At 46.7% G+C, this 26,991-nt stretch overlaps 1 protein-coding gene across 7 annotated transcripts in view; it reads left to right on the top strand.

Annotated features, from left to right (window-relative positions):
* The first annotated feature begins 643 nt into the window (after window positions 1–643).
* LOC117765886 (BAH and coiled-coil domain-containing protein 1) overlaps window positions 644–26,991 on the top strand; it is a 69,376-nt gene continuing 43,028 nt past the window's right edge. For 5 of the 7 annotated variants that reach the window (XM_034592451.1, XM_034592455.1, XM_034592452.1 and 2 more), the window contains exons 1-2: window positions 644–914; window positions 3,977–4,300. In XM_034592451.1, coding sequence (XP_034448342.1) covers window positions 4,129–4,300 — 172 coding nt within the window. In that variant the 5' untranslated portion in view covers window positions 644–914; window positions 3,977–4,128. The remainder of the gene's footprint in view (window positions 915–3,976; window positions 4,301–26,991) is intronic. The other 2 variants (XM_034592460.1, XM_034592458.1) reach the window with 1 other exon arrangement.

The following is a 26,991-nucleotide window of genomic DNA, read 5'->3' as shown; positions in this document are numbered from 1 at the left end:
CTCATCTGGTTTATTTTGTTCAAATTTAATTTTGGATTCTTGAAATTCAGTTTTATTGTACAGCACTTTTGAAACTTTGTTTTTGAAAAGTGCTACATTCATAATTTAAGATAAGATAATGCTTTATTAATCTAATGGTGGGTAAGTTTGCAATATTACAGCAGCAAGAGTCAAAAATAAGCAAGTAATAAGTAACATGCAATACTTACAGTGTAAGGAATATGAACCAAAGTTATTACTATTATTATGTGTTACACATCTTTTATGCTTCTTTTTTATTTCTATTTGGAACATTAGGCTAATGCAAGTTAAATTTGGGCTTTGCACACAACTCAAACGCAGTTCTGACCGTAATATTTTCGTGTTTACGTTGCTATGACCGCTGCCGGTGGAACCTGCGTTATCTGCGGGGCATTTCGAAGCTGAGCTGCGGCTGCACTGAGCTCCATTGTGAGAGAATCACACCGACTCGTGCTTTAAATCTGGCGCTTCCTGCTCTGTTTAGTGTCTCCAGCCGGCGCACCATTGGCCCGCGCTGCCGGCCAATCGGAGCCCTGCGTGTCCCCGGGCGGGCGGCACGAGCTCATTGGGCATGCAGGTATCCGACCAATGGGAGGCCGTGTTTACCCTGCCCCTGAGAAGCGAGGTGCGCAGTTTGCACCGGGAGAGAAACCGCTGCTCGGAGATCGGAGCCGCGATCCAGCCAGGCCGGAAGCCCCGGTCCCACCGCTTCCATAGACCGAACCAGCGGGCTCCTGCTCAGCCACAGATGGAGATACTGTAGGAGCTCCCTCTGAGCCACATGCTCCACTTCAGAGTTCCTTTTTAAATGGGCGGCGCACCCGGCCTCGCAGCGTCCCTCTCTGTGTTTTGTATTTTTATTATTTATTGTTATGCAAGGATTTAACATACCAGTAAGTAGTCATTTTTTTTAATATACTTTTTATATATTTCATTACATCAGAAATATCACAGGGGCGTGTTTCCTCGCTGTAAAATGACCATTTAGTCCAAAATCCTGTGTGTGACAAGCTGTCTATTATAGACAGTGCAGAGGCATCAGTTTTAAAGATAACAAAACAGGATATCTGTTTCCTGTGGAAAAAACCTAATGATTTAATACAACGAGCTGACAAAATATACATACACTTCAAATATTATTATTATTATATTATTACTATTATTATCATCAATATAATTATTCTTTACGTTAAGGGCAATTTATTAATTATATAAAATATCTAGTTTCTACCAACGACTTATTTTGTGGATGTTTTATTTAAATTATCCTACAATTTCCAAACGTGCCAGATCTATTTATTTATTGATGTATTTATCTATTTGTGCTTTCGATCGAGACTTAAGAGCCTTTAATAATATGGCGAAATTTACATTTTTTATTTTAATTTACCAGTGAGATGCACACGGTGGTTATAGTCCGGGCTGTTTTACCCTTTAAAAAAAAAATCCAGGCGGAATTGTTCGCTCGGAGAAAGAGTGAGAAGGAGCAGGGGGACACGCTGCCACTCGCCCCGGCCGAGGTGCACTCCCTGCCGGCTCGCACGGCCGCGGAGGTCCGCCTGCCTCGCAGCACGACCCGGGCGAACGCAGCAGTAATTTAATTTATCGTTGGCTCCTGTGAGTGAAACCGGCAGCTGCGTAATGAATCACATCAGGGGCGTCGATCATTGGATTTTTTAATTTTATTTAAATACAGTTTATTTGGTTTAAGGAAGAAATTCGCGCATTTTAAAGGGTACAACGCAGCAGGAACACCCACGGTGGTTCAGCCTTCTACGCCACTGCGACTAAATTCCCACGAATGCACATTTGCGCCGCAGAAGACTCGTGTGCGTGTTGCAAAAATGTGCATTTATTTCTATTTCCATAGCTTTGATTGTTAGTGGGTCTACGTGAGGCAGAGAGAGGGAGAGAGAGAGAAAGAGAGAGAGGGCTACAGCATGGCGAGGGGAAGGTAATGGCCGACTGCAGAGCACTTTCTCAGTGTGGAGACAAAGGCAGTCCTCCTGACGGGCGGCCATTCACCTTGGATCCCCTCACATCTCACAGATAGACATGCAAGCAACAAGGCTTCTTCGCCGTTTTACACATAACTTCATGACATTTCACAACTCCATCGCTTCGTAGCATTTTAGTCCCTGAGTTGTGTGGAGGGAATTTCCACGCAGCTCTGAATTGTGGGCTCTGGCTGTAACTGGCTCCATGTGGAGATAATAGTGTTGAGGCTGCAACTGCTTCTATTTGATTAGAATATCCCCATCCTCACTCACAGCACAGTTTACATATGTATTTCACACATTTAAATTTGTATTATTTTAATTTATATTTTGCTGGGGGCCTCTCTACAGTGTCCTCTGCAATTTAGGGCCCCTAAAATGAGAATTTATAATATTTAACCACCCACACACACACACACACACACACTCACACACTCCCTCTCTCCCTCTCCCTCTCTCTCTGTCTCTGTCTCTGCTGTGTTTAGAAAATTCAGCCATGTATATTTTATTTATTTGATCCACGAAATGAAGCTGCCCTCTGCCAGCCTGCTTTGGTTTTTAATCAGTACGTTTGAGGCTGTCACCTTAAGACAAAAATCATATATCTATTTATATATTTTTTCACAGTGAAGTTATTGCACATTGTATTTCAATTGATAAGACTGAGTCCCACCTTTTCTCCCCCTCTCTCCCCCCATCTCGACTAAATAATACTATTTTTGTGGCATGGCAGAGGATGCTGCCTGTAATGTATTTACTATACTCCATTTGATTACCTGACCTGAACTAGGTCAAGGCAGTGAGAGTGCAGTTATTCACATGCACACACACACACACATGCACGAGCGTGCACCCACACGCACGCACACACACACAGAGAGAGAGAAGGGGGGAGAGAGGGAGAGACCATGTCTGCAGGAGCTGAAGCATCTCTGTTATGAATCTATATTATGATTATTTTTCTTATTTTAATTATCACTATGATTTCTCTTCTTTCTTTATCAACTGACAAGGGAATGTTCTTTAAATTTGATGATGCAATTTGTTTGATGGATGGTACATTTGTTTTATTCATTATTATAAAGTGGGTTATTTTTAGGGGTAGTTTGCAGATGGTGCACAACTTGTGTATTTGGCATTCATGTCATATGGAAGACCACGAACGTGAAATGTGCTGAGATCTGGATGGGGGTGGTGGTGGGGATGGGAAAGGGAGAGAAAAAAAACGCCTGTATCAATCGGAAACAATAGGATGAGGAGAGGGAGGCATGAAGGCAGGCAGCGCTGTTCACCTTGAGATGTGGGCTGTTCCATCAGTTTAATCCACCCAAACACTGCAACACACTCCAGCCTCCAACACAACCAAAGAGCTTTTGATTAAGATTGTTGCAGCATAAAAATAAATAAAAAACCATAAGAATATATATAGGTTGTATATTTCACAATGTGATTTTTGGAGGAGAGTGACAGCTGACAACTGCTGTGACGTGTTTGGATAAAATGTAACACGGTTATTATTTATTAACCAGGGAAAAAAAGAATATGGATCCCTCATGTGCGCCAGTGTGCTCGTCGTGCGTGTGTCTGTGGAATATCAAGTGCTCTTCTCCATATGATGCATGTCAGGCCTATATATCCCAGGCTGATCAATAGAGCTAGGGGCTGCTCACTGGGCTTGTGGACGAGCTCGCTGCTCGTTTGCATCCGCGGTGACTTTCCAGCATCAGCGTTTAGGCGATTTCACCTTTACGCACAAAAAAGGAACCCTTGACGCGAGAGGAAAGGCCAGTACAACCAAACGCAATGGAGCGCTACTAATTACTTGTTTTCTCTGACATCTCCAAAGGACTTGGCTATAATGCAATGTCAGTATTTTTGCAGCGTGTAATTCCTAACTGGGCTTTACTAATTTTATTTCTTGATAATGGACCTCTGCTTTGAATTTCTCCTTTTGACAGAAAAGATGATCGGGGGCTACGTTTTTGGCTGGATAAGCCTGCAGTCGACTGAATGCAACACATAGATCTGAAGGAAAGGATTATTATATGGGTTGCATTTGATTTTCCTGACCTGCCCCATCCGGAATTCGGATTACTCAACATTCCTCGGAATGGAAGGACGGGATTTCGCTGCTCCGGCGCACCTCCTATCAGAGCGGGGCGCCCTGGTGCACCGAGCCGCCTCTCGGATCGCTCCCTCGGGCCACGGCTCTGTGCAGCACGCCGGTCACTTCCCGCCGGGGAAATATTACCCGTCGCACATACCAATGGCTCCGCACTCAGGTTAGTCCAACATCGACGATGTCACACAATGGAGCAGCAAGTGAAATGTGTGTTTTTCTTTTTGGAGCAACATTTATCCACCTCTACGCTGGCTGTTGTTTCCAATGCTCTCCTCATACCGCTGCCTGTGCGTCTCTCAGCGTGCAGGGGCTGTGGCCTGCATGTGTGCTGGAGCACAAAGCTGATTTATTTTTGCACAAAAGGGAGGCTCTGTGTTTTAAATAAACGATGGCTCAGGTGTGGCTGTTGACAGAGTTTCACTATTCAAATATCAGCTAATAAATTTGATTTACACGAGGCCCCGGAGGAATTTTGATTAAGCTGAATCAACATTTGTAGCTTAAATATCTCTAAAGGTAATAAAGGCGTCTTAGTTAAACAAATAGCCATCTGATAAGTTAGGTAAATGCCATGGTATTTAAAAATGGCATTTGAAGTCTGTTTTAGTTTGCACTGTATGGAGTTGGACACACTGGCACTGGTTTCCCACTGGCTATATGCAGCTGAATCTAAAATGAGATTTTGTCACTTCACGTTAAAATTGATACGAGTCACACTGATGCCATCACTTACCCATAAAACCCTGGGCCATACCCAGAGCCATAAGCAATCACGGGGAGAAGCTGGACGAGCAGGTCTGCGTTGGGTTTACTGTGTGTGGACTGGAGGTTGTAGCTATAGGAGGACGAGCACTGCTATAGAAAATCCTCCTGCTGTGCATGGGCTTGGAAGTGACTGGGTGCAAATGTGTTCACGGTGCACGAGTCAGGTTTAACAAGTGGACTTGTGAATCTTGTGTTCCCGAATGTGCTCGATTACAAACACGAGGACACACATTTGTGTCCACAGAGAACAGAATAATCTATAGCTGCTGAGACGTGTTTTTGAAAATGCATCAGGGTGTGGAGACAATGAAAGAAACACCTGTATAGTCAAATGGTGTCATACAATAATCCTCCAAAATAAAATAAATTGAAATAAAATAGAATAAATCCTTGGTGATGCCTTTAATAATTATCTTTACTCCATTTGGTGTCTCTATGTTGTATTGGATCTAATTAAAGCTTTTCTTAAATTTGATGTCAGGAAAACGCAATTTTTTTTTTATTTTGTCCACATATGTAAAACAAAATAGGCTCTAAATAAGATAAGGGACATCAGTGGAGTATTGGTTGCATCAAACACCTACACCTCTGAAACATCTTCTTTTGAAAATATGTAAATGCACTTTCTAAAAACACATGTTTATGATACGGCAGCTGAGGAATCTGCAGGTCACTGGGAAGCAAAGAAAGCGGAGCTCTTTAAAGTTATTTTATGTATGTAAAGTGTATCTGCAAAATTCATAACTGAATCCCGTGGGCTACATGTAGGTGGTTGATGTAGGTGGTTAAATACAGCAATCACCGAATTTTGTTTTTTTTGTTTTTCTGCATTTTATTTATGTATTTATTTGTGTGTTTGTTTATTTATATCTTTTAATATCTTATTAAACTGCAGGCAGTGTTGTGGCAGGCTAATCAAAGATATTTCCAAATTCATTGTGTTTCTAAGGATCCAGAATTCGTCTGCAAAACTGTGCTGAGCATGAGGTATAATTAGTCATTCAGGAGAATTCATGGGTGCTGTTCACCATTCATCTCTCACCATTCATGTTTGCTTTTGGCAGTACACACACACACACACACACACACACACACACACACACACACACACACACACACACACACACACACACACAGTGCCTGCATCCATATGTGTTCTTTTTTTTTATTAAAGATGTTTTGTTGAGAGCATGAAGGCTAATGCTGGCTACAGGGTACAGGTGCTTACCCAACGAGATTTGGTGTTTCTTTTGTAGTGCTGCGCTGCACCAACATGAATACATACCCTCCAAATGTCAACACTGTTCAATGAGCAGCACAGGTGGTTTATTGTTCTCCCCAGTCTCGTCGGTTACATGGGTGTGACTGGAGACAAAGTCTCTCTAATATCGGCAGGATTTGGGAAAATGAGTTAAATCTTTACCTTTCAGGTGTTTGATTGAGGATAATGGAGAATAATTTGACATAAATTCACATAATTTGTAAATCTCCTCTGGGCTCTGTTAGAATAATATTTTGGTATTGCGCTCTGCGGAATCTTTGATTTATTTTAATTATATTTGAAAATGTCAAGCTTGTCATAATGCAAGTAGGTGGATTGGACACGAGGCATAATTCACAATTATTCCTGGCATATATTTTTAAGACAGTAATTCATCAAACAGTACATAATGTTGTATTCATAATCTTTGTGACACAAGAAAAAAAAAAATCGGTTTCCATTAATTAGGTCAAAATTTAATAAAAGTGTAGTATTAAGTATTCTTTTCGAATGTATTTACTTTTAGCAGTTTTTTTTATATATGAATAAAGGCCAGTTGTACAATGAAACAACTGTCAAATGTTCCTAGGTTGTCTGAACCTACTGGCTTCAGACTGTTGTTCATCTTGACAGCGCAGGTCATTAGTGTCCCCTCAAGTGTCCTGTATGCTAGCAACATTAGCACAACTGAGCTTGTTGTTTGCCGAGTGTATTGGATCCCTTCAGTTTCTCTCCACTTTCTCCCCGGGGACTAACTTGCACACTGGTTCACATGAATACTTTACAATGAGCATGAATATTTCAGCGTTGATGTAAAAATGCATTCAGAGGCAGGTTTCTGATGTGGCTCCTTGAAAGGGCTCCTCTGACTTTGCAGAGGTATTTATTGTTGAGCGCACCCTTCACCCTCGCCGCTGAAAAGAGTGATGGTGGTTGCAACACCCTGGCATTGTTCCTCGCTGGGCTGCAGGATTTCAGCATATTTTGGAATGAAATTTACTGTCTTTGTTTTGCACGGACGGGTGAGATTGGTTTCAATCAGGCACCAACAGACGCGAACATGCATTCCTGCCGTCTTGTCCACTGAGCCATGCTCCTCAGCACTGGTACAGATTCTGTCAGTGTGCATTTGCCTCTGTCCATCTTCACCTACTACAAGTCAGTCATTTGTAATGCGTGTCAGGTGGTCGATTTATAGTTTACACTTGCACCGTGTTCTGGGAATGTGACATTGGAGCAACTTCTTTCTACGCGTGCTTTCTGAAACCCACAGACCTGTTAACTCATCTAATACCGTTTAATTCAGCCAGTTAATTTACAAGGACTTTGAAACAGTAATTTTATCTTGTGCTGGCTCCGGTGCAGGGTTGGAGACAGTCCTCGCTTGGCCGTGAGGCTGGGATTCAGATGTTGGATAGTGTCAGAACAGGAGACACAGTGGAGCTGTCTTTACTGCTGGCATTTATGGCTGGGGGCTCATCTTTCAGCCATATTGTTCTGATCAGTGTGCTCTGGCTGAGGTGTGGCTGTGTGAAAGCAGCAGGAGGTTCGGAGGCTGTCCATGGCTGAGCTATGCTCTAAACACCCCATGTAATCAAAGGTCATATTTATGTCATCTCGCTCACTCGGCCTCCCCTTCCTTCACATCTCCTCTGTCTCCCTTTCCGTAAGCTGGCCCCTTCTCTCCTCCCCTCCATTTCTCTGTCTCCTTTCTTTCCAGCAGGAAGACCCTTGTGTCTGGGAAGAGGTGGTCTTCCTGCCACTTCTGTTTTAGCCACCCTCCCCTGCCCCGGGCCATTGTTGCAGACCCCAGCTTTGTGTGTGTTTTTTACGGCTGCTGTTAAAGATAAAAAACAGTCCCTTCCACCCCCTTTATTGTTTTCTGGTAGGATGTCCCTGGCATTCCCTTGGTTTTTATGTCCTAGCTGGATATCCGAGCAGCTTCCCCCTTCAAAGGTTAGCTGTGTTGTCTGCCTTCTCCTGTTTTTTTTTTCCAAAGGGGAATAAATAACTTTACTGAGACTTTTATTGAACGTGTCATTGCTGGAACATCCCATGGGTCTGTGGTTGTTGAGAAGACGCTTCAAAGGCAAACACAGGTGTTTGGCGGAGTTCGCAAAGAGCTGGTTACAACCCAGGGTCTTTAAAAGAATAAACCTCAGTGAGTAGGTGAGGGTTGTTTGTGGGAAGGGTTGCTTCTTCTTCTTGGCCTTGTAGTTCTTGTGTTGTGAGCACTCACAGTTCGTACACTTACCCCCCCATCCTTGTTGACCCCAGACAAGAGTAGTGACAAGAGTGTGTTGCGTGCTCAGAGTAATTATTCAGGACTCCACTGAAAGCCTGTGTCAGTCCGTTGTTTTTAAATGTAACACTTTTGCTGTATTTGGAGAGAGAAATTCACAAGGCTTACCTGAGCGAAAAGGAAAAAAAACCCCTGACATCTTGAATAACCTGTCTTAAATATTACATTAAAGGGATTCTTGTATCCGGGAGCCACTGTGGTGGAAGAGCAGTGACAGAACGTGGGTCTTAGGCCAAGTTCCATTTGGCTGCGGCCTCGTGCGCTCCCTCCCTCCCCTCTCATGCTCCAGCACTGCAAAACAGGGTGAGAACCTTGGCCTGTTGTCGGGCTCGTTTGTGGATTGTTGTGAGATGACACGGTTCAGACGCGATGTCACAGGAGTCCCCCTGAATAGTGGAGGTGTTGCTTGGCCTCCTACACCTGGCTGAAATAGCACCTTGCCCAATGCTGCCGCCATCTGTCACCTTCCCCTGACGCTCCCATTGGAAGTCCACATTACTTGCAAGGGCAAGGTCATCCGTCTCAGAAAGGATATGTGTCCCTTCCATATTTGCAAATAGTTTTGGTTACAAGGGTAACACACACTTAGTGTTTTGAATTAATTCAATCTTGCATACCGTAAAAACGTTGGCAAGCCCCAGAATTTGCCTTAATATTTAACGTCCAATTACACCCCAAAAAATAAAGTGAGAGCATCTGTTATCTGAGCCCATATTCAGGTAAAAGTAACGGATTTGATTTCAGATAAAAGGTGTAATCATCTTTTTATTCTTTGCATGTCTCTGCGCATCAGTAAAACTGTCCACAGAACGAAAAGGCTTTGGATGAGTAGGAAAAAAAAAAGAAAAGCAAAAAATTAGGGGTCTGGCTTTGCAAGAGGATTTTGGCCAGCGAGTGGCCATGCTGCCGCAGAGACGGGCTCTTCAAACAGACCGCCACCCACACTTCACCGTGTGGCATGGTGCCACAGAGCCCTTGCCTCGAGCGCGGGGCGTGTACACAGGACAAACACAAAGGAGACCCACGGGTGAGAGCGACGGGCAGGGTAATACCTTCCTGTATCGGATTTCAGGGCATTAGATTTCAAAACCTTCCCATCTATTTAAACACTCAATATGAGGAAGTGAGAAGCTGGATGAGGAGTCCAACACGGCTGAAATCATTTGATCACTTTGCATGACAACCACATATGCACACACGTGCAAAAAAAAAAAATACTTGGACCAAAAATATATTGTTGCGAGATTGAATAGACTGATTAATTTACCCAAAGTCAGCCACTGCTGTTTTGTTTGTGATTTGGATCTCTCCCCTGGTTTTGCTCTTTTTCTCTCTCCTTCTGTCTCACCCACCCCTCCCTCTCATTCTCCCTCCCTCTCCCAGTATCAGGCTGCTTCTCGTCAGGCAGCCCCAGGCCCACCTCAGCGCATGGCTGTATTGCATGTGACAGCTGTTAGACATTATTAACGGCTCAAGCAGAAAATCCAGATTATTTGTTTTTTAATTTCAAATTTATTATTGTAATCGTTCAGTGAAAAGAACAAAAAAAGGGCCGTTGCCCTATTGTTGTTGGCAGATTTGTGGTCAGTGACAATACTGATTGCACATGGGTGTATGAGCGTGTGTGTGGTTTTGTTTGGGTGGGTGTTTTTTTTTGCGTGCGTGTGTGAATCCTGGACTGCGTTCTCCAGACAACACCCCCCGCCCCACTGCAGCCGCGGCACCCTGTGGTTGGCTGTGAGGCCTAGACAGGTGCATTGTTAACCCTCTAACGTCTGAGTCTGTCCCTGCGGGATCTGCCGAAGATATCATGCTCACGATGCAGCTCGTGTGGCGGTTCCACTGCGTGCTGCGTTCACAGCCCACTGTGCTGCACTAATGGTGCACATAAACATTCTATTTAAAATCACAATTTTTCTATTTAACAGTTGAGCGTACAGGGTGCTTATCCAGATCTGCAAAATTCTACAAAGAACAGGTTGAAGTTTCTGCTGCAGTACTAAAGCCCAATTCATGGTTCTGTGTCGAAGCTATTCTGTAGCCTACTTGTAGAGATGTACGCTTCGCAGAGCCCTACGCCGTACTCTGACTAGCACCTCCCCAAAATGTAATATGCGTTGAGGCAGTGCAGACCGCAAGAGCTGTGATTGGTCCGCTTGGTAGCATCGACAGACTCGCCACCATTTTTGAGTTGACGATCTTCTTCAACAAAAATCGCCATTGTTCTGACATAAACAGAGACATAGAAACTCTACCGCCAGTGTTGGTGGTGTAATTGCAGCGTGACTCACACACACCTACGGACAACTATGAATGCCCGCACGTAGGCTACGTGCACACCTTAAGTGTAGCTAGGACGCAGAAGCATAAATGAATTGGGCTTAACATGTTATTAATGTGCAGGATTCATTTTGAAGTACAGCTCCGCGGTTGTTCCTGTGCAGCTCTTCCTCTCTGCTCTCCTGTTTGTTTCTTGTTTCTCCATATTTTCTCGATTCCGAGCTTCCCCCTAGTTTTCACTTGGCTGACTATGATCCACGAATGTGGATGGCACGTGTTGGGAGGGCCAGGAGTGAGAGCAGATAAACTCAAATAATGGGCCACGATTCGGTGACTGTCAGCAGTGCAGCGGGCGGTGGTGACACGCGGTACCAAACAATGAGGTGTGCTGCTAAATATATGCGGAGATTTGTCATTAAATATACATGCAGTATGCCTCTCAAGGATGTGTCAGCCCTTTTGTGAGAAAACAAAGATTAGCATCAGGAATTCCATTTTAATAAGTCTCTCGGGACGATCCAACCAGCTGCCTCGTCCTCAATCCAAAGGGGACTTGTTGCTCTCTCTCTTTCTTATTTTTCTTCTTGCACTCTCTCTCGTATGGATTTCTTGTGCTTGAATATAATGAAACCCCTTCCCGCCTGTATTTAATTTTTTTGTCAAATCACTTGTTTTACAATACAGATTCTTTAATGTACATGTTCTTGCTTTAAAATCCACGTCTGTACCATGTCCACTTCTCCCTGTGGTCCTCCCCCCTTCTCCTTTACATTCAATGTCCTCCCTGTTTCTGTCCCATTACCTCACTACCTCACTCTGCTTCTCTTTTTTTTTGCATTTGGTCCCCTCTGCCTGGTGTGACCACTAGGCTACACTGCCTCCTCTCTCTGATACTGTATGTGTCCCGAGGATCTGGGGCAAGTGACTGGCTTCTCAGCAACAGATGTGTGTTTGTCTGCCGGTGCCGCATGCATTAGCTTTCTCCGCTAGCCATGTACGACCACTGACCTACCCCGTGGTGGGTGTGGGGGAGGGGGGTGCGGGGGGGCGGACTGGGGTGGGTTTGTGTGTTTGCACAATAAAGGGACAGACAGACAGAGGGAAAGAGAGAACGACAACGGCAAGACTAGATGCACACTGTCACATGCTGTCATACACTTACTGGTGCATTGCAAGCAGATGCAATACAAAGGCAGACACGCACGCACACACACACACACACACACACACACACACACACACACACACACACACACACACACACACACACACACACACACACACACGTCATCCACACTCACACATCTTGCTTCCCAGGAGGCTGTGGGGCCAGTGGGACAGAGCAAGCTCGAGAGTCTGGTTCGTCTGTTTACATCTAATTATAGAAACAGGACTATTTCTGCAACTGCTGCTCCAGCTTTTTTATATTCTTACGAGAGAAAGAGAGGGAGACAAATGGAGAGAGAGAGAGAGAGAGAGAGAGAGAGAGAGAGAGAAGTAAGAGCGAGTACGAGTAAAAAAAAAAAAAAGCTTTGACAGCCTTTTCTCACAATGGTGAACGGTTATCTCATCCCCTCAGCGCTGCTACAGTCTGCTGGCTCACAGTACAGTACAACAGGAGACGGGGGGGAGGGGAGAGTGTCTTGTATTGTAAGCCCTCTCATCCTCATGTAACATGAATGTGCAAATTTAAGAGAAGCGAGTAATGGCAAACAAGGCGATGTATTTTTTCCCCATTACATTTAGTTGACAATCGCCCCGATATAAAAAAAGAGACTAATTTCCTCACCCCTGCCCGGCGGGCTGTTGCCTTGACCCGGCAGAAAATGCTGTCCGTCATAACAGTCAAAACAAAAGGAGGAAAGATTTGATGTCTGGGATTAGCGTTGAATAAAATGTATCTAGTATTAATGGGACAGGGCCAGTGCAGTGGTTAATCCTCGAGCTTGGTGCCTGATATCCAGCTGAGTGGCTGTTGTTAGCCAGTGGGGCCTGGAGAGAGGTGGGGGTCTGTCGGGGAGCTGTTTGGCTGCCTCGTGATGCCAGGTGAGAGCCTGAGCGGGGCAGGGTTGTGGCTGTGCTGCGTCCACAGGCCCGACAGGTTGCAGCCTCTTGCAGGTGTTTTCATAAAGAGCCCCCAAGGCCAAACGCAAAGGCCGCTGCGTGCAACCTGAGCCAGGTGCTTCCCATCCCCCACCCGAATACATAAACCGCTCCATAATGGCAGCTCGTGCTTACTTACACTCCTCCACCCCCCCCTTACTCTGAGACATGGCAGGTAAATTAATTGGCCGCGAGTATGTAACGTGTATACCGAGATAAAGGTGCGCTGTCTGGCCGAGGCGTAGCGTAACGGCCGTAATGATGGCTCCATTGTGTTGATGTTGAGGGGGGTAGTTAGCGGCACAGCCAGCGGGGCCCTCGCTGGAGGGCGGGATAGCCTCTGATTAATAGTGGAGAATGCTTTGAAGTGACACCCAAGTGCACCGGCTCACAGGCTAATAGCAACCATCAGTATAGCTCCCTCTTCCTCAGTCTTCATTAGCTAATGTTTCCCCGGCGCTATCTCCCACCCTCACGCCTGCCTCATCCACGGAGAGCCCTCAGCTTTTTTATTTTTGCAGTTGTTTCATGATTTCGAGACTCATTTCTCTCTGTCGTGTTTGGTAAAGTAAGAGAGAGAAGGCCTTAAGTCTCAGGTGAACTGTGGCAAGGCCTAAAGACTTGTGGGATTGATGTGGCACAAGTGGGACATGACAGGGAACCATTCCCAGGATCCATTTTGATCTCCCATACTGACAGACAAGCTACAGCTCTGGGTGTGTCTTTGTGTGTGTGTGTGTGTGTGTGTGTGTGTGTGTGTGTGTGTGTGTGTGTGTGTGTGTGTGTGTGTGTGTGTGTGTGTGTGTGTGTGTGTGTGTGTGTGTGTGTGTGTGTGTGAGTTGAGGAGGCTCTGGGGCGGGGAGGCAGGGTCTGGTCTGTCAGCTGTTGGAGTAAAGTAAACTATTAGCGGTGGGAGAAGGCCGTGTTTCCAGTGAAGAATTAGAACCACTTCTAATTGCAGTGAGGTTGGGCTATGATTACATGCTGGCTAATGCACTGACAGACCTCTCACTTGGCTGGCTCTCAGAATGCTGCTGAAATGGCTGAATGCCTTTTGGTTATACAGCATAATGGAAGGGTGTGTGTGTATGTGTGTGTGTGTGTGTGTTTTCTGTGAGTGGGTGTCTGCCTGTGTGATTACTCCTGCTCGTAAGAGTGGGTTCCTGTGTTTTTGTGCGTTATGCATTTCGCTTGCATACGTGTGTGGGTTCGTGTGTATGTATTTTCCATGCGATAACTGTGTTCTGCTTGTTTCTTGAGTGGCTGTCATTATTTGTAGTGCAGACAACTTTTCTTTTCCTAAATCAAAACTCAGCTGGCGCAACTGTCTCTCAGTGTTGAGGGAGAAGAAGTGTTTTTGTGTGCTTGGAGTTTTTGTGCATGCATGTGTTGTATTTGTTGGTGTATGCCCACGGGAAAGCGCAATCAAAGGAGCTGCGTTGTGGAGAGATTGTATGAAAGGAGTGAGAGCGGATACAAGAGTGGCAGGCAGCTGAGAGGGCAGCGTGTGGGGGTGGACGGGGGGCTGATGCAGGTGCCTAATTCTACCTCAGCCCTGAGCGTTTTATATTCCGTCCATTTCTGTCTTCTGCACTTGTGCGCGAGGCTGCTGCGGGGATGCAGTAAATCCACAAGCTCCAGCTACAGCGCTGATTAGCCGATATTTCTGTGACAGCAATCAAAATAATATCACACAACGATTGGTTTATACAGCAGTATACTATAATCTGCTGCATAAATAAGCAAGTAAGAGATTTCAGAAGCTGAATTTTAATTTTTGTGTTGCTTTTGGAACAGCTTGTTCTCAGGTGTGCCAACGCCTCCGTTTACAAGAAGCTGTGGTTCACTGTTTCACTGGCAAGTGCAGTAAATCACATCAAGTTCCCAGCATATGGGACGACAGTTACGAGCGTGTATCGGCTGTTTCTTCATCAGGACATTCTGACCATGTTATGTCTTTCTTTTTTAACGAGACCGAAGCAATGCAGACATCCCCGCTGTTTCTCTGGGGGGGGTCAAAGTGTCAGAGACAACTTTCAAATAACGGCAACAGGAATGTTTTTGTGTGCATCGCTGTTGACGACATCCTGGGTTAGTCATGGGTCGTAGATGGGCTGGAGTGTTTCAAGGACTATTGAAGGGAATGTGTTTTCATGCAGGAGGTCAGCAGTAGACCAAGGATGGGCCTGATTGTACACATGTGGATTTGTGAGCGGTTGTCAGGAAACGAAACAAGCATGTGTTGGGTTTATTTTGTCGATGTGGACGATGTGTCTGTACTTCCCCCGCTAATGTGTGACAGAGCATTGAAGTATGAGGAGAGAAGTGGTCATCCGTGGTAACAGGGCTTTGCCAGACCGGAGTCGTCTGCACACATGGAAACTGGATGGATCAATACCTCTGGTATGGTGGTAAACTTTGCAGCTGCGTGGGCAGGAGAGGGTGGTTGGGCGTACTGGAACATATGATGGTGCTGCAGATGTCTCTTATATTAGAGGGTTTTTTAAGCTATAAGGTCTGCGATGTGTTAAAGTCATTTTTTTGTATGTGTGGGTAAATGTGTGTATCCCCATTTGACAGATCTTCTTTCAGAAAGTGGAGCTGCTTTGAGGATCAATACTGACACACTGTCTGCACAAGTACACACACACAAACACACACAACACACGTACACACTTTTAGGCTTACTGTCTCATCTGTCAGTTGACAGAGCTTTCTCCAGCTTCGTAGGTTCTCTTTCCAGCCAAGCAGATGGCGAACATTCAGAATGAAAGCAGATCCTAAGTCCTTTTGGATCTCCATCAATCCACCAGTCTCTGGGACCGTCCCACACGGGGCTCAAGTTTCTCCGCACTGACGGAGCCTTCCCAGCTCACCCTAGCCACCGCCTTCCTCACACAGCGCATATGTCCAGTCTAACGACAGTGCTATTTAATCTTACATCCAACAATGGTCCACATTCAGTCGCACAAACACATTTGTGCTGGGAAAAAAAAGGAGCCGCTGACAGTTGTTCCCATTGCTCACTCCTTTTCATCCCCACCAACTCAGCAGATACCTCCAAACCCAGCAGGGTGCCTCTGCTCTTCCCCATCCTTGCCCAGTGTGTGGCACCCCACTGCGTGCATACAGCAAATGCTCTGAAGAGCTCAATTCCCTCATCTTCCCTCGTCTGCCTGTCCCGCTTACCTGAAGTAGCAGCTGTACCTCCCCCAGCCCTCCATCCTTTGCATTTTACGTGACAGAACGAGCGGGATTTATTTCAGCGCGTGTGCGTGCACCCTTTAACGGGGCTGGTTTGAAGGCGCGCTGCTTTCAAGCCATGCGCCACTCTTAAGTGTAAGTGATTTTATGAGATGTGCTTCTGTGCCAGTCAGGCAGGCCGCTGCGCCACAACCAGATTGGTGGAGAGCAAGAGGGATGCCATTCCAGTACGCACCATCTGGGAGAGTGTGCAGGAGGAAGGAAGAGAAAGTGTGTGTTCTTGTGTATGTGAGTTTGCACATATGTTTGTGTAGGTGTGTGTTTGTGTGCGTGTAAAAGGAGAGGAGTGGTTAGCTCTGGCTGTGAAAGAAAAAAAAAGTTTGGCTTTTTGAGGGAGGCCTCACACTGCCCCTGCCCAAGTCTACTGATTTATGGGCTTGTGAAGGAAATCTCTCATTTGTCACTTTTCATCTCTTTTCTCCACGTCATCCTTTTTTTTTCTCTCTCTCTCAGTGGATTTTTTCCCCGAAGTCTTCCTCTGCTCCCAAAGAACAGAGAGGGATATGGGAGGGAGGGAGGGATGAGAAAAGGAAAGAAGCCAGGAGGGAGCTGGTTTCTGTCTGAATCTGGTTAAAACCACGCTGCAGAAAAGGCGTCTCTTTGTGGATATGTTTCTGTAAATATTCATAGTTGAACGTTACGCCGGCGTGTTGACATTCCAGCTTAATGTACTTTGTTTGTGGTAAGGATGCGTGTCATTAGACCGTGTATACTTTCTGCCTGTAAATAATTCAAACCACTTGTTTTGGTGTCGTTCCTGCTGTATTGCTGTTCAAGCGTTATTGTTGGATATAGAAAAAGAAAACACTGCGACTGAATCTGACGTGCAACACTGGGACTGTGTGTGCGGAACATTTCTAGCCACAGGAACAAATACACCGAGGTTTGCTGCTAATACCTGCTAGCCAGTACATTACTGCACTGAGGTCACAGTCAGGTCAACTGCAGTCTGGAGCCTTACCGCGCGCGTGTGTGTGTGTGCTTGTGAGTGTGTGCTTGCCCTGTGTTTGTGTGCCGGCGTGCACCTCACTCACATTTAGGTGCTAGCTATAAATCTGCCTCACCCTTTCCTGGCCCGCTGAGGACACAGCGGGAGCGGTTGGGGTTTCACCCTTTTTCAAAGTGGGGGGTGGGGGTGGGGGGTGAGGCGAGGGAGGGAGGGAGAGAGAGAGCAAAGGGTTAGAGGGGAAGAGAGATAAATGAGGGAGGGGGCTTAATGAGAGCCCTGGCTCACATGATTATGGGACTGGCTGATAGAAATCAGGATCTTTCTCAAAGAAGTCAATTAACCCCCTCCCCCCTTCCCTAATTATGCATGGATTGCTCCGCTGGCTCTTTACTGATAGGGCTGCTCAGCTCCGCTCAATATGCAGACTCATGCTGCTGGAGTCTACAAAGGGTTGTGTGTGTTGTTGGAAGCATTTGTCAAACCTTTTTTTAGAATCGGTCCGCTTTAAACTCAGGGTTTTTCAAAGCCATTACTTAACCCCACCCCCCTCATCTTTCTTGTCACCTTACAGAGGGCCAGTACCACGCAGAGCCAGGAGGGGGCTCCACCCCATGAGGCCCCTCGGTCATTAGTGCATCGTAGGCTAGATGACGGCTTGACTCTGTGGTCAGAGTAAATAAGCAGTGTTGTAGAATGTCAACATGACCAGGCGGCTCCTTCACAGCCCTTGGTGTTGACATATCTGTTCTCTTATCTAAGGAGTGCAAAGCCCAGCCCCACAATAGAAGAGTGCCAGAGCAAATACAGTAAGGAGATAGAAACCACAAGTCCACACACACACACACACATACACATGGACTGCAAGGGAATGAGTCGCATGGTGCTACCAGTCAAAGCTGCGGCCGCTGATGCCGACACATCGCAACAATCATAACCGATAATACAACACCGTGCAGCAAGTAGTACCTTTGAGTTTTGGTTCCAGTGTGGGCTAATAATACTACCAGGCTCCCTCGTGTTCATGTGAGCTCATAAAAATAATGGGATGTTTAGGATCCCAGTAATCTGGCTGAAGGACCTGGACTTGGCTCAACACAACCTGGCATGCGAAGGAGAGCAGTCTGACTGTCATGAGACGAGCTCTGCCTGCAGGCTTACGTGAAGGAGACTGTGGAAGTTGCAGCTGCGACTATCGCTGTGTGTGTGTGTGGTGTGTGTGTGTGTATGTGTCTCTAAGCGGAGAGAAAGGAAAAGAGTAGCAAAGGAGAGAGGGCACAGAAAGAAAGATCACCGTAGTTTGCTTTTCAAACCTTTGTTTAAGTACCTGTGTCACATTTGCTATTTTTCTGTGTCAAAACATTTCACTAGACCTTCTTCCCCTCATTGCCTCACATCACCCTAATAACTCTTCTTTATTTTCCCTCCCCTGCCTCTCCCCGTCCCCCTCTGCCTCCCGCTCTCGCTACATTATGGCCCCTGCCAGATCTAGACCGAAGCTTTGGCTTCCACTGGCTTTGCGATAACCTGCTGAAAGCTGTTGCTCTCCCCCTGAACACGAGGACACCCAGCCGAGGTTTTTCTGCGCTTCATCTTCCTTGTGCTTCCTCTCTTTAAATCCACTGCAAAGACTCGTTGCCTTCCGTCCGCAGATTCCCAAAACCATTTCACCGCTCGGGGCCCATCACGTAGCCGCAGAGCCTTTCTGGCCCAACGCGAAGGTGCTGACATGTTTTATGGCCGACAGAGCGAAGCGTATATTAAAGAAAAATAAGAAAAGCCAACATGTGCGCTCGTAGGCACACTGTTCAAAGTCGGTTTAATGGTTGCTCTGGGACTCCGGGTCTTTATTTGAGACCCAAAACACAGCCACTAGTGCTATTGAACATGTCCAGTTAGAAAATATATGATTTTAATTTTCATCCCACTAACATGTGTGTATGTGTGAGCTTGCAGTATTTTTGTGTCTTTTTCCGCGAGTGTGTAACTGTGCGTGTGTGTCTGTGTGTTTGTTTGAGGATGTGCTATGGCAAACCAAAAAGAGCAGCTGCAACACATCTGTTGACTTCGATCAGATGGTGCAAGCCTCTTGTTACCCCACTAGGCCTCCCTCCTCCTAGCTGCCATTTCTGAATATGACCTACAGACAAATAAAGTGTGTGTGTGTGTGTGTGTGTGAGTTGGGGGGGTGCAACATGTGATTGCCCACCTGTCCAGCTGCCTGGATGTGATCACTGCAAAGGGAGATGGACAACTGCAATGGCAGCTATGCAGCCAACCAACCGGACAGACAAGCCATGAGCTGTTGATCAAGATAAAACAGCCCCCCCCCCCCCCCCCCCCCCCCCCCCCCCCCCCCCCCCCACCCCCCTCCCCTCCCCTCCGTCTCCCTGCTTTGACCTTGGATTGTGCTTTTTCTTCTCAGCTGGAAGAGAGGAGAGGTTTTTTAAAAAAAAAAATTTTATGGCTGCCCTGCTCTAGGTCACACTTCATCTGTTTGCGTTCGGATGGAGATGACCTTCTCTCCTCCGTGCAGATTGCAGGAAATGCTCCTAATTTTACTCGTCTCTGCTCAAGTGTGTTGCTGCAGATGTCGAGCAGACCCCGGCAGCGGCATTCCATGGATGACCAGTGTCAGCGGTCAGGAGACATAACTCAGCTTTAAGGCCCAGTTTGTCACATGCATTTCATAAAAGAATTTACTGTGTGATTTGGCTGACCTTGCACACACTTGACATCCTAGTCCGCCACAGTGGGGAAGAAGTATAGTAACAGTAGGGCCCAACTGGAGAACTGTCCTTATGGCCGAGGCTTTGCAGCAATAGAAGTCAAGGGGATGCACATGTGATTGTACAGCGTGTTCTTTACAAGGTAATACTGTATATCATTAAGCCTTGGATACTTGGTGCCTCCCCCAACCATGTCTGTGGGTTATCGGAACAGAAAGCTTGCATTTGTCTTGGCTAAACGCTGCAAGAATGAAACTCCTTTGTTCCCCTTGTGAACCGATGGCAAATTATATTCAGGGCTGCAGAGAGACCTTGGACTGGCTGGCTGGCACGGCGGCTCTCGCCTCCGTTATCTGCACTGTTCTGTCTCTGCGCCTCTGACAGGACACATCAGACGGAGAGAAGCCAGAGCAGGGGGCTGCCTTCTGTTTCTCTCACACGCATCACTCCAGGACTTTTATCATATTACAGGCCAATCCGAGAGACCGCAAAGGACGACAGCGAGCAGCCTCCTCGACCAGGCCGGTCAAGTCCACTGCTGCTCCCTGTGACCTAAAGGAGGCGCTGGGCCACAGATGGAAGAGGGAGTGAGAGAGGATGGGAGAACAAGAGAGAACAGGACATTCCTACAAGCCCTGGTTGCCACTTGAATGCATGGACGCTGATTTATGGGCGGTTCTGACAGAGGGAGGGGTCAACCTGTGACTCCCCATAAAACAAGACGTTCATTACACACCTAGGCCTCAGGAAAACCGACGAACGAACGAGAGCGGAGAAACAGAGCGGGTGTGGGAGGGGAAAGTGTTTTTTAAAAAGCTGAAAAATGAAGAGAAAGTGTTTCCATTTTAAAGCATGCGGATGATGGCAACTGAGGGAAGAGAGTGAGGTGATGAGAGAGGACAGAAATATGGAGCTGAGCAGCAGGGGGAAGGCGGGATGATGGAGAGGGTGTGAGGACGGAAAGGGGAAACTGAGAAGGGGAATGAGTGATGGGGCTTGAAGGAGCAAGGGGGCGAGGAGGGGATGAAAGTGAAAAGGGGAAGACAGCAGGCAAAATCTGCCCCGTTGAATGGAGCTGCTTGCAGATTTATGTAGTGTTGTGGGTATCGTTATACGTCCAGAGGAGAGACGCAAGTAATGTGATGCCTATGGGGTTTATCTGTGTGTTTATCCGTGTATGTTTTGCACCACACTTGTATTCGGCCTCCTCACGCCGCTCATGTCTCCTCCAAGGCAAAGTTACTTCAACAGAACACACTCGCCTGTGGTGAGGTAACATCCACCCACGTCCACACTCCACTTTTCCAAAGCCTATCTATCGAGCACCGCTGGTTGAGAGAAGAGACCACCCAGGACCGGGTAGTCAAAGAGCTGCTTTGATGTGGCACAAGCATATGTGCAGTGCATGGGTGCAATCTCTGCTAAAACACACTCACAAAACACGGTTTTACTGCCTCCTGTGCGGCACCATTACTCCTCGTCACCAGGGCGGCGGGACGCTCAAAGAGAGAGGGAGGGAGGTAGAGGCAGCCACCTCCTGTGCCAGGCAGTGCCAGGCTGAAATGCTGGAGCCGTATGGTCACCCCGAGGGAGGGGAAACCTGCCCAGTCTAACCACAGCTCAATTAACCAATTAAGTTCAAAAGTTAACAGGGGACCAATTAGAGAGAAGAGCGCTGAGCTTGTGTTTTAATCTGCCGTTCCCCCCCCCCCCCCCCCCACTACCTGGCCTGTCTGCGTCCCTGACCTCGCTGGCTGAGCTCAGGCTTTGGCTGAAACATGGCACGCAATCCGCCGTTACTCACCCATCCGTCCTCATGGCCAGGAAATAAAACCAATGGATTTAGACAGATCAGTCATCAGCTGTAAAACAAACCAGATCCAGAGCATTCCATGTGATGTTTCCAGTGGAACAGGAGAACCATGAAAATCTTATTCTTTTTTTTGATTTTATCGTGAGATTGAGAGACCTGTGAGAGAATATTCAAAAGTGGAGGACACTAGTCATATCTAACGTGGCTATTTCCTGTTCGCCCCCTCGTATTTGTTCCTGCAGATGGGTTTTAATGGATGCCAAATGGGAGGTTTAGTGCCTCGCTATTGGCTTGTTGGAGTCTCTTTTTAACACCATCATAATAAATGACTTGTGTTTAGGACTCGAGGCTACAGCGCGCTCCTCTCGTTGATAATATGCCGCGGGCAGAGAGTGTTTGTAACTAACCACTAAAAGTACACATTTTATTCCTGTGTTCATGAGGAGGAAGGGGGGAGCTATATTGTCTGCTGTACCACCAATAAAAGATATGTGGGCCGTATGACACAATTGTAGTGGGGCTGCTTTGAGCCCCGGAGCCAAATGCAGTGTGTTCGGAATCAGGTTGACAGCTAGCTAGAGAGAGTGAGGTGAGAAATCCCTCTTTGACTCCGCTCATTCTCCAGCAGGGATATCTTTGTGCTTTGATTTTTTTTCCGGGGTTTATTTGAAGGCTGTGACAATTTTAAGTTCTTGCATGGTTGATTAGCGGTGTGTGTGTGTGTGTGTGTGTGTGTGTGTGTGTGTGTGTGTGAGTGTGAGTGAGTGTGTGTGAGAATGAGGAAGAGGGTGAGAGAAGTCTTGGATGTCAGGATGCAGTTTGAAGGGTGAAGTACTCCCCTGTTGTATGCAAGGCCCTGGAGGATTCCTCCCCCCTCTTCCTCTCTTCCTCCTCTTCCTCCCACCGTCTTCGCCCCCTTACACTCATCCCTTCCTCTGTGAGACTCACAATGCTGGGAAGAAATGTGTCATTAACAGGGGAGACCAAAATAATGTTTATGGGCTCAAGCAGCACTGAAATCATTTTCCATATCGGTGCAACTGCAACTGCATGGGCCCTGTGGGGGAGTAAATCTGATTTTCTCCTCTCCGTGCCAATGGGAAACATCATGGGAAAGAAAACAGATTGGATTGTTGGAGAGATGGCCTGACGCAGCTGTGGGCGGCTCTTTGAGTGTTTGGGTGTGTTGCAGTGTACGTGTGTGTGTGTGTGTGTGTGTGTGTGTGTGTGTGTGTGTGTGTGTGTGTGTGTGTGTGTGTGTGTGTGTGTGTGTGTGTGTGTGTGTGTGTGTGTGTGTGTGTGCGTGTGTGTGTGTGCGTGTGTGTGCGTGTGTGTGTATCATGAGACAACTATGGGTAGAGGGAGAGAAAGCTAAATAAAAATGCGGATGTTTAGCGTTTGTGTATGTGTGGATGAGAGAACGAGATGGATGAGCCCCACTATGGTAATCACAATTTCATGCCTCAGGAATAAAAAGCCGGGACTCAACAAATGGCCCTGGAACGCTCTTGTGTAACAATGGGTCAGTTAACAAGCACACTCACCGAAGTTTGGACAGATAACAAATGGTTCTCCTTGAGGAGTGTAGAGCTCCCCTGTATACAAAGAATAAAGTGCCTCTGGCCCTGCAAGTTCTCAGCAAAATGTCGAGCCTTTATTTGCCGTTCCATAAGAAACACTTTAATTTTTATGTGAACCAAATGACAAAAAAGTGGCTGCTTCTGCAGGTCACATGGAGGTGAGGTTGGGGGGCGATTAAAGTAAAATGCTGATGGAAATAAAGAGGTGGCGCTTGGAGAGGAAACGCTTTATAATGAGAGTCCGGTCCAGGCAAAGCCGTCACGTGCACCTTGCGTTTCATCATAAACATTTAAGTTCTCAGAGACAGAACAGAGAGGAGAGAATGTAAAAAACTGAAAGCAGAGCTCGGTTATGTTGAGTGTTGACACCGCTTTCCTTGTGTCCGCTATTAAAATGTGTGTTGTGGGCGTAGGGAATGTGAGTGTGCATGTGTGGGTGGGAGTAAAAAGGAAGGTAATGGGCCTTGAGCTCATTTGTCCTGGCCTGGTCCCGATGCTGTTTCACATCCATCCTCCCACCTCCTGTGTCCCAGCCTGGAATGCCTGCATGTTCTCCACAGATGAGGCCCAGTGACTCAGCAGCACACGGCCGCACTTTCACACGGATCACAGCGAGGACACCTAAACAAGTCCCAGACCTTCTCCTCAGCCATTTGTCTAGCCATTAACGTCACAGTGACTTAATGTCCAGTTTCCTTTATAATCTATCGGTTACACGGAACTTGAACCGTGGGCCGTGTCCCGTGCTTTACCTCTCACCTCCTCACCCTTACCCTTACCCCAGCTGCTTCGTCTCACCGTGTCGCCTTCAACCACACTGCTCAGACCTATTAGCCAGCTCTTACTTTAGCTGCCTTCAGACGTGCACGGAACCCCAGATTATCTCCTAACCTTCACCATGTGTCAAACGCAAATCTCCGAGTTAGAGGCTCTGGACTTCTTGCAGAGTTTCTGTGGCCCGCCCCCCTGTAAGCAGCAGGAAAATCATCCAGAGGAGTCACTGGGAGCAAGTGGGGGATGTTGATGACGTTTCTAACACGAGACAGATGTAAAATAAAAAAACTTTTTAAAAGAACACAAATATCTCTGGTTGAAAATGCAGTGACAATCAGGTAAAAGATGTCGAGACCTTTTGTTGATAATGGCCGACGCTGGTGTCAAAAAACATGAGATGTCCGTGTTGTGTTGAATGTGCCTGAGCGGAGAATCTAGCGCTGGGTCGTTCATATTTGAGAGTCAATTTCTGGAGAAATTCCAGACTTAATTGAACTGACATTCTCCTTATTTCATGTCTGAAAATGGCTTTAGACAATCTGAGGTCTTATCGTCTCTTAAAGTGAAAAACCCTTTCTCTTTAGTTAGTGTGCCCAGGTTTTTCGCAGACTCCTGCACTAATAATGAAAGAGGACGAGAAAGAGATGCCTGTTCTTTGACATTGCTCCACCTCAGTTCCGTTATACAACAAAATACCCCTTAGACATTTTGGTCCTGTCTGTTTTCAGCATCGCAGTCTGTGTGGATCCATTGTTGTTTTCAGGCTCCTTGCCAAACTGGGACAAGCCAGTTGGACTAATTTGTTTAGGATTAGAATCTCTTATCCCTATCATGTCAACTTGTATTTGTATAAACAGCTGGGTGAAGTGGGCGGTGTGTTCTGGCTGACCTCCCTTATGTGCAAATCACTCCTGCAAGAAAACGTATTTCATCGTCAAATAATTCACACACTAAATTATTCCCAACAGCACAAGACACACACAGGTAGATGTTATATTCATTTACATATATACAAGGGTGGTTGGTGTTGTAGGTGGGAGTGACTGGTTTGTTGTTGGGAGTAGAGAAAGGGTGAGGGGTGGGAGAGAAAGGCGTGGGGCTGAAGGGTGGCAGGGAGAAGGAGGAGAGGAGGGAGGAGTGGGTGGTGTAAGGGACAAGGATGAGTGGTGTCAGGGCAAACATCCAGTTATTCCTCTCTTCCTGGCTCAGGAGTTTATCTTCGTCCTCAACCTTCACCGTCTCCACCTGCTCAACCCTTCTTCTCCACTTCCTCCCAACGTTCTCCAGCTCGCTCTCCATCTCGCTGAGCTTTTCCAAGCAGGCGCGGCCTGATTTAGTGGACGCTTGTCTTTTCATGGTTTCTTTCTGGATCTGGACCTCCTTCAGATTGTGAACTTTCTCCTTTAGAGCCTCATTTCAGCCTCGCCTCCAGCGTCTCACGCACTGCCTGACTCTTCTTCTGCTCCCTCTCTTTGACCGTGAGCATTGCCAGGCTGTTAGTACGAGTTTGCCTTCTCAAGGTTTCACTTATGATGAGCTCATCCTTTTTTTTGGGGCTCATCCTCGAGCATCCTCTGTCCGATCTTGACCTGCTCCTTCACAGCCTGGTTTTCCTCGTCTGCCTCTGCCTCTCTGCTCCACCTTTTTTCAGGCTGAGCCGACTCCTGATGCAGATTCGCCTCCAGACTCTCACACTTGCCCTGAAATTCAGTGAGCTCGGCTAAGCAGTCCATGTAGGCTTTGCTGCGTGCCTGCTGTTTCTTGGTCTCTTTTCATTATAGATCATCTTTCTCTTTCAGCTGGTCCTGGAGCTGCTCAAGTTGCTCCTTCAGAGACTAGTTTCCTTCTTTTGGAGCCTTAAATTCACAGATTTTAAGGAGTTCGGCTCTGAGGCTCTTCACAGCGTTGTGTTGCTGCTTTGACCTTTGACCACCAAATTGTAATCAGGTCATCCAAGGGTCCAAAGCTGCGTTCAGACCTGCACTGAACACTGGATTCACCGCAAGCAAGTTGGGGGGTTGATGATGCTTCTTACCTGAGATAGACACAAAATTGAAAATAACAAGTTTGTGGTGATAAGAATTGACGACAGTGGACTTAATACTCTTCCTGCCTCTGTCTGCTGCATCCGGCTGCTCCACCTCTCGCCTGAATAATGCGGAGGATTTGTGGCTGTTGTTAACGCGTCTTTGCAAAGAACCTTCCGCTGCGTTGTGCATGTGTGAAAGGCAGACTGCAAGTAAACTGTGAAGTGAATGTTTGTGCCAGATGTAATGATATTCCCTACGGGCATTCCTTAAATATCACATTCACCGTGACCTTTACCTTTGACCTCCAGGCACCAAAATATAATCAGTTCATCTTTGAGGCCAAGTGACCATTTGTGCCAAACCTGAAGAAATTCTCTCAAGCCAATCTTAACAAATGAAGTTCAAGAGGCCAAAAATGTGTTTCGTGAAGTCACAGTGACCTTGACCTTTGACCACCAAATTCTAATCAGTTAATCCTTGAGTCCAAGTGAATGTTTGTGCCAGATGTGAAAGGATTCCCGATAGACGTTCCAGAGATATCTCATTTACGAGAAAAAACATTTGCCCTGTGAGGTCACAGTGACGTACGGACGCTCGACAACCCAAAAACATACTGTGTGCTGTCGTGGAGGCTTAGAAAATCCCAATGCCCCCTTTTTTTTCTAACCGCCATCGCTTCAATCACAAGTAAGTGGCTGACCACGAAGCCACTCTGCAAACACAGGCTGGCAACTTCAGCGAGACCACCACCATACGCGCACACAATCACACACACACACACACACACACACACACACACACACACACACACACACACACACACACACACGGAGGCTCACATATGCTCGGCGACACACACTCCCACACACTCTCTGCTGCTCTTTCACTCTCAAAGTTTCTCACAGCTCCCCGCACTTATCTACTCTTCTCGTCTAAACTCTCGCCCTCTACCCCTCCTCTGGATGTTGCCCTGCAGTGCGCGGCAATCTCTCTCTCTCTCACTC

This window comes from Hippoglossus hippoglossus, chromosome 8 (genome assembly GCF_009819705.1).
Source record: "Hippoglossus hippoglossus isolate fHipHip1 chromosome 8, fHipHip1.pri, whole genome shotgun sequence".
Taxonomy (NCBI): Eukaryota; Metazoa; Chordata; class Actinopteri; order Pleuronectiformes; family Pleuronectidae; genus Hippoglossus; species Hippoglossus hippoglossus.
This window is presented reverse-complemented; position numbering and strand designations above follow the sequence as displayed.